General features: G+C 44.2%; 1 protein-coding gene across 1 annotated transcript; it reads left to right on the top strand.

The window, feature by feature from the left end:
- Nucleotides 1–445: 445 nt before the first annotated feature.
- On the top strand, nucleotides 446–8,104 carry chrna4b (cholinergic receptor, nicotinic, alpha 4b; the record flags this gene model as incomplete). The annotated part of the gene is made up of 6 exons (XM_079226294.1): nucleotides 446–497; nucleotides 2,782–2,933; nucleotides 4,589–4,633; nucleotides 4,729–4,838; nucleotides 5,704–7,141; nucleotides 7,979–8,104. The coding sequence occupies 6 exons, from the start codon at nucleotides 446–448 to the stop codon at nucleotides 8,102–8,104; spliced, it is 1,923 nt and encodes a 640-aa protein (XP_079082420.1).
- Nucleotides 8,105–8,358: the final 254 nt, after the last annotated feature.

The raw sequence follows: 8,358 nt of genomic DNA, 5'->3' as shown, positions 1-8,358 counted from the left end.
AAAGAGAATGCAAAGAGAGAAATGAGGTGAGTGTGTATGTGTGAGAGAGAGAGAGCGACAGAGACAGAGAGAAAGGGAGATGAGGTGAGGAGGCGGAGAGATGAGAGGCGAGGGAGGGAGTAATGGAGGCAGGGAGGGTGGAGAAGAGAGGGAGAAGGCACACTTGTATGAAGGATTCCAGCGGAGTGAGGAGGGACGATCAAGTGTTGGATCAAGGAGACTGAACTGCAGGTCTGGGGTCCTTCAGACTGGACACTCTGGACCGGACAGAAGACCAACTGAAGAGATGGACAGATGGAGGAACGCCGGGCCCGGGGCTGACACAGACCGACGTGACCTCTCCATCTGTCTGTTTCCCCTCATCTGAAACCTCCTGACGACCGTTTCAGGACGCATGACTGACCCCCGGGACTGAGGTCCAGCAGAAGTCGGGAGGGAGTTCGCAATGGATGTATACAAGTGTCTGAGCGTACTTTTCTTCACTCTTCCCCCACAAGGTAAGTCATTTCCCTTACTGCCAGTTACAGTCTAATTTTTCGTTATCGTCGTGATTGGGGGCGGGGATGACGGGGCGTCAGGAAAGAGGGAGGCTTGTGGATTTTTAAATATATGCTCAAGGGAGGCTGGTCTATATTTATTGGGAGAGCAGGGGTATGTCAACTTTTACACATCACATTTTATTTATTTTGTATTCATCAAAGTTGATGCCTATACTGTTCATCAGCTCTTTATTTAAAACAATAAAGTATACCGATACATACAATACAATGCTCATTTTTGTGCGATCTCTAATAAAGATGCAGTGTCAGTATTGCATGAGAAAGGCAAGTATTTTGTTTTACTGGAGAATTCAATCACTGACAACTGAAACAAACAACCTTCAAGACAGACACACTTTGTTGCTCGCCATAGTTTTTATTAGACCAGGAGGTAGAAGCTGCCTCCGTTGCTTAGTGACCTGGCAACAAAGCTTTGCCTGAGCGGGACTCACTGGTATAGAAAGTGATGCTCATGCACTATTGGCCTCCGAGAGTTCATTGATCAAACGAGGACAGAACTGGGTCTCTGACACATCTAGATAACTAAGTAGATCGAATTATTTTTATTTTTTTTGACCAGATTTTGTTAACTTTTCTGGATGATTTATATAATTAATTTAGTTTAATTTTGATCGCGCGCATGAGTAAATATGGGAACAGATGCCATCAATGAGAAGCAGTTAGGGGAATGGCATGATTTAAAGGATGAAGGAACTGGATACTCTGACAAAAATAGGAAAAGAGACATTTGAGTAAGTATGTGTCAGCCGACTGGGATGAAAAGGTTCAGGTTTCTCCATTCTGAGTGACTGGTAGCATCCCAGTCTGTGCCGGGGCTATTCACAGTTATTCGTGAAGCCCATTGTGCAATAGTCACCTATTTTCTCCTGCACACATTACTGCTCTGACCCCCACATTGTCAAAGTCATGGCACCCTGCGAGCTCCCCCATCTAAACCCATTAGTGGCGAGGCTGCTTAGGACCGTCCCTATTTATTTAATACCATTTGCATTCAACAGATATCGCTCCAAGGTGACGTGATGAAATAAAGGCACCTGTGTCGGTTTCTTCCATCTGCATAAAACGTGTAGACATTTCAAGGTTGTTGAGCATCTGGACATGTCGACCACATTAAGGCAGAAAGGGACGTAAAAGACGTGGTGAGAAAAATAAACTGTATCCATTTAATACGATATTGATCCCAAGCCTTTTACAAACTGAGGATGCCAGTTTTTCCGGCAACTGAAGGACAGCCCTTCAGCTTTGATTGAGTAGGTGGGAGAACCCGAGAGGAACAGCAACATCTGTGTCCTTGTTTCAAGAATACAAGTTGGAACAGCATCTTTCTTCAAGATAAATAGATAGGTACAATTTAATGTTTTGTGCAATATGCAGTAAAAACTATAAACAATATGCACCCAGACAAGAAGGACATTGATATATGCAGAAGTGCCAGGAATAATGATATATCAGTGAGGCTGGTGAAACAAAATCCCAGCCTATGATGAATTGCTGTGCCATTGAATTACCTGCACAGACTCGCTATGGCCATAATAGAAAAAATGCCTAATTCAATCAGAAAAATGAAAAGGCTTAGAATACAAAAGACATTGTGCTGGACGTGTCTCGGGACGATCTCCGTCCCTTTTTTTAATGGTTCAGAGACCTTGTTGGGTCATCCTCAATGCGGGGTGGGCTGGAGACAGAGAGGCAGAGAGGGTGAGAGAGGGCGAGGGAGGGGGGAGACGTCTCGACGGATCGCTCCATCAGCACGTCTGTGCTGTTCAGAGACACAGCGGATGTCCTCAGACTCGGATTCGTGCTTCCGCTTTTTCCTCCTCTCATCTCCACCCCTCCCCTCATCACTCAGATACAGTCCCTTGTAACCAAATGCCACATGTATAATAGAGGTCACCCTCCTTGTAGATTACACTCTGTACAGTGAATCCTTCTCGGCGGCATGGATCAGTTAAAGTCATTAAAGATGAATGTATTGGAGAAAATATAATCAGTATTAATATTATGCATTTGAAATCGTGGCTTCTATTTTGAGAGAAAGAGAAACAAATCAAGGCCGCGCTCATAAATTAGCACAAAGGAGCAGCATTTATGTGCAGTCTTGAGCAAATGTATTGTTTTGAAGTTCTAAAAAGCCATTTAATGACATAAGGGCGAGGGAAAAAAACGGTCGTTGTAATTGATCCAAGCTTTCCTTCTGTGTCTAATCTCTTCTCTCCTTCAGTTTGTTTCCAAGTTCGACCTCGTGCCCACGCTGAAGAGAGGCTGCTCCAGGATCTGTTCGCACATTACAATAAGCTCTCCCGGCCTGTGGCAAACACTTCAGACACAGTGTTAGTCCACTTTGGACTGTCTATTGCCCAGCTCATTGATGTGGTGAGTAAAACCTCACAGCATTGCTACGTTTCACCAACCCTGGATATCAATAGTAAGGGCCAACCAAAATAAATTCCTTTTGATTTTGTTTTTCTACTGCTACAGAATACATATATTCTCTGTGAATCACTTGCCCTGTGGTCTCCTCTGAAGAAAAAAATCATGAACCAAAAGGAAAAAAATAACTTGCAATGGCGTCCATCACACTTTGAATCTCAACGTTTCTGAACGAAAAATACGTTTTATAAATATGCTTTTATATCCGTGTCACGTAACTAGCGTAAATAAGCAACAAGCACGACTGATAGACTTTCTCGCGTTACGTAACAATCGTATCAATGCTACACAACAATAGTACATAAGTCAAAGTTTAGTTTTAGTCTCACATGGGACACGAGCAGCGGTCTCCTGGGTGAAAGTCGTGTGTTTGTTGTGTGTTTGCTTCACCCGTAGTGGACTTTTTGCGAGTTGTACTCGTTATTATTATCACGTAATTTACAAGAACAGTCACTCGATAAACTACGTTTCTTTCTCTGCTGCACTACGTCACTTAGTGACGGAATACACACAGAATGTTGGTGGTTTGCAGAAACGTACAACGCTGACATTTTTATTTCTGCCAACTGTGCTCATAGGTAGACATTTACAACAACCAGACAGCAGCCGGCTACACCCCAGCCCTCCTGCTTTCTACTTCTTATCTAACTTACAAACATGACCATACGTCGCGTCCTGCACCTTCACTCAATGAATGAGCCACCAAACGTTCACCGTGGAAAAGTGCACCGTTATTGCCCCTTTGCAGGCTGGATAGCTAATACGCTGCTCAGCTGCAGCCCATTAAACTGCATAAAAACTGATGTGCAAATATGACCTCGCTCAGTTCAGATGCAAGGTGTGACCCTTGAAAAGTTGATTCATTATTATGAATTTTGGTCCAATGCAGTTTCAATACTCTCTACGTCTTATGTATCATATTCATCATGAACACACGAGCAACCAGCTCAAAGCTACACCAGGACAGGGAGATGAATCTAAATATACAGATCGCTTATCAGCGGAAATTAAACCACAACAGAAGAGACTGAATTATTTTCACAAATTAAATTCAGTTGTCAAGTATGCTATTGCTGGCATATCCAAATCCAGACACAGCTGGTCTCAACCAAAAACATCTCTATTATCTCTTGCCTCTTGTCTTATCTATCTGCATTAAAGACACAAATGATGTTGCAGGGTCTCTGTTGACTAAGGTAAACGCGTTTTTATAAGGCCTTCAACTGCCATTTGAAGCCATGCAAAGTTCCCCGGTGCAGCTTCAATATCGATTACGTGCAGCCGGCATTGCTACGTGGGACGGTTTCTCTGGGTTTTTGACACACAATTAGGAGGCAGGGCCTGCTTCACATGCCCGGTTGTCTTCTCCTGCAGAGTGTGTTCACTGACTGCTGGTCTCAGATGTTGCTGGGAGAGAGCTGGAGATAGCAGCTTGCCAGCACTTGCAGCAAAGCCCATAGCATTACAGAATGTTTTTTCTTGACATATTACACAACTAATCTATCTTTTTAAATAGAGGGTATGTTGACTTATTTTGAAAGAAGCTCTAAAAAAAGAAATGATGAGTTTTTTTTCTCCCGTTATTTCCATGAAATAAGGATGAGAAGAACCAGATGATGACCACAAACGTCTGGGTCAAGCAAGTATGTAATAATATAGATGTAGATTAAACACAAACTAAAGATACAGTCCAATATAAAGCCAAAGTACATACAATTTGATGGATGTTTTCCGACAGGAGTGGAACGATTACAAACTGCGCTGGAAACCGGAGGAATACGAAAATGTCACCTCCATCCGTATTCCCTCAGAGATCATCTGGAGGCCCGACATTGTCCTCTACAACAAGTGAGGATCTGTGTCAATAGCTTGTTTTCATGTGAGGAAACTGTAAGAGACACTGTGTTCTCAAATGTTTCCACATTCAATGCAAAACTAATCGCATAGCAGCCAATGTTCACATTGTGATGATTTAATTCCAACAGACTGGAAGGGGACACTTGAAGATTCAGCTGTTGTGCCTAACCTATGCCAATGTCGTAAAGTAATTTACCTAAAATAAATGTGAACAAGGTCAGCCTTAATGGATGTGGTTACAAACACAGCTCGGTACATGCTACAAAGCAATACATTAGCCTGGGAATTAGAAGATGGAGCATAATTGGATGTGTTTCAAGGGGCCTGAGGTAAAATGCATCCCTAAGTAGACCGGTATTTATTTCACTTCAAATAAGGAAAATCAGCTCAAACTGAAAAAGAAAAAACGTTAATGAAAAACTGGCACGACAGAGTCAATACAACGGTCAAATTTGCGTCATGACAGTTATAAGATTTAGCTTTCTCAGAATTAAATATCTAAGGCTCAGTCAATTATTTGTAGGAATTATTAGGCTGAGGCAGGGCAACTTTATTTTTGAAGCACATTCCGTGCACAGAGTATTTCTCTAACTGGAAGTCATTGGTCATATGGCATCTTTTGCTAAAAGTGTGCTTAGGGCTGTTAGAAGTTCCCTTTAGTTAGCGGTTAAAAATGGTAAATTTCTTAGCTTTTTCCAACCAACAACAAAAGACCAAACGTAATCCCCAGTTAAATGTGGTTGAAAACAATAAAATGTGGATTTAATGGTATTGCCTGAATAATGCAATGCAACCCTTGATGAAGTAATTATTTTATCCCACTTATCTCCCCTCTCGCACCCCGTTCTATGTGCAGCGCTGATGGCGACTTTGCGGTGACCCACCTCACGAAGGCACATCTGTTCCACGACGGTCGGATAAAGTGGATGCCACCGGCCATCTACAAGTCCTCGTGCAGCATAGATGTCACCTTCTTCCCTTTTGACCAGCAGAGCTGCAAGATGAAGTTCGGCTCCTGGACCTACGACCGCGCCAAGATCGACCTCATCAGCATGGCCAGCGACGTGGACCAGATGGACTACTGGGAGAGCGGCGAGTGGGTCATCATCAATGCAGTGGGCAAGTACAACACCAAAAAGTACGAGTGCTGCACGGAGATCTACTCAGACATCACCTACTACTTCATTATCCGGAGGCTTCCCCTGTTCTACACCATCAACCTCATCATCCCCTGTCTTCTTATCTCCTGCTTGACCGTGCTGGTGTTTTATTTGCCATCGCAATGTGGAGAGAAGATCACCTTGTGCATCTCCGTGCTGCTGTCCCTGACAGTGTTCCTCCTGCTGATCACAGAGATCATACCGTCGACATCGCTGGTGATTCCGCTGATTGGTGAATATCTGCTGTTCACCATGGTCTTCGTCACGCTCTCCATCGTAATTACCGTCTTTGTTCTGAACGTACATCACCGGTCGCCACAAACCCACAGCATGCCTCAATGGGTGCGGAGGGTATTCTTGGACATGGTGCCGCGGGTCCTCTTCATGAAGCGTCCGCCGGGCACAGCCAAGCAGCACTGCAAGAAGCTCATCGAGATGATGCACCGTCCGACCACCATATCGGCAACGGGCAACTCGCTGGCCTATTGGACGGGGTTGGAGACGGGGCTGAGACAGATGTGCCAGGTGGAGACTGCTCTCCCAAAGACTCCATCCGACAGTCCAAGCGTCCTCGTCTGCTCGCCCTCTACACCCTCTTCGCCTCTTGAGGACCGCAACGGGAATGATCACCCACTGAAGGCCAACATCTTCTGCCAGACCACATCTGGTCAGTATTCAGTTCTCTCCGAGAAGCAACCTCAACGGGGGCACAGTTCGGCGGCCTCGTCTTCTTCGCAATTGTCCTTGCCCCCGTCTTTGCCAATGGGTCCACTCCACAGCCTTTGCAAGGAAAAAACAAATCCGATGGCCCCAAATGGCCGCTCCCTCAGCGCGGAGCAAATGTGTGACCAGCAGAGGGAGCTCCCTCTGGGAGCCGGGCACCGGTGTCGCTCCCGCAGCTTCCAGTACTGCTGTCTGCACGATGAAGGGCCTGGGCTCATGGCGATCGCCGGGTGGGTGAAGAAACAAGCCCCGACAGATCACCCGGCAGGAACCATCACGGGGGAGTCAACTAAAGACGCGAGTACCCAACAGGACACCGTTATTCCAACTATTTCCCCAGCTGTGCAACGGGCCATAGAGGGAGTTCAGTACGTCGCCGATCATCTCAGGGCGGAGGATGCAGATTTCTCGGTGAGTTGAAACATTACCTTCATTTAAATAATCAGTAAATCCTTGATAAATTACATAATAGTATCTAAATATCCATGAAGTGCTCATATTTTGGAAAGAAGAAAGTCCAACAGAGCTCCTTATGGTTAAAGATGCTTCAATGAGTTTGTCAGATTACACTTTGTAATCTGACAAACTCCCCTCAGCACATGCAATAGGGCTGTCAACGGAAATCTGAGCTGATATTTTAATAAGGAAAAATATCAATGTCCAATCTGTAATCATCTGTGAAAATTCTCAGTGTATAAGCGTAATTACTTGCATTACATAATTTAGTTTCCCAGAGTGAAGGAGCATCATACAAGTGACAGTTTAATGAGACTTTACCTCACGTCGCACCAAAAAGTTACAAAGCTCAGAAAGCAAAAATATTTTTTTAGCACACAGTACAGCACTGGTTCAGTGGTAATTGCTGAGTCGCTCGCAAAAGAATGAAAGCTGTCTCTGTGGAATGGGAGCAGAAGCTCGAAAATGTGTACAATTATTCTAAAATAAAAGAAATTGAAAAAAGGTTGTTGCATCCATTGACACCAGTCATTGTCAGGACTACAATGTACTTGCTATCTCTACTCAGAAAAGCCCCGTCTTTGGGACAATGCGACCTCGGTAATTTGACCTTGAATATTTCATAAGAGAGACGAGCAAGAATTGACTGACATTTAGGCGATAGCCGCCTCATAATGAAAAAAACCAGCCATTCGAGAGAAATCAATGAAGGGTGAAAACTGACAGCTGGTAAAAAGAAAGGTGGCGTGAAATTTTGAAATGTCCCCCTCTGCTGTGTCTCTTCTCTGCTAGGTGAAAGAAGACTGGAAGTATGTGGCCATGGTCATTGACAGGATATTCCTCTGGATGTTTGTGCTGGTGTGTATACTGGGATCTGTGGGACTCTTTCTTCCTCCTTGGCTGGCTGGAATGATCTAGAAGCTCACCAATTAAAGGACAGGGAGTCAACAAACACTTACAGAACACTGTCTTATTTCTTTAAAAAAAGGATGGTTTATCGTTTTTTTTAAAAGGTACTACGAGTCACACGCCTTGGTCATGTCACAGGTTATCAAAAGGCCACTCACGGAGAAACAAGATGAAATATCTCTCGTTGATTCTATTGAGCATATAAATTCTTTATGAGGGCAAAAGGCCAACAGCAAAAAAAAGTCCTTCCGTACCACTCTATT

This window comes from Taurulus bubalis (assembly GCF_910589615.1).
Source record: "Taurulus bubalis genome assembly, chromosome: 11".
Taxonomy (NCBI): domain Eukaryota; kingdom Metazoa; phylum Chordata; class Actinopteri; order Perciformes; family Cottidae; genus Taurulus; species Taurulus bubalis.
The sequence above is the reverse complement of the archived record's forward strand: the minus strand, read 5'-3'. Positions and strand labels throughout refer to the sequence as shown.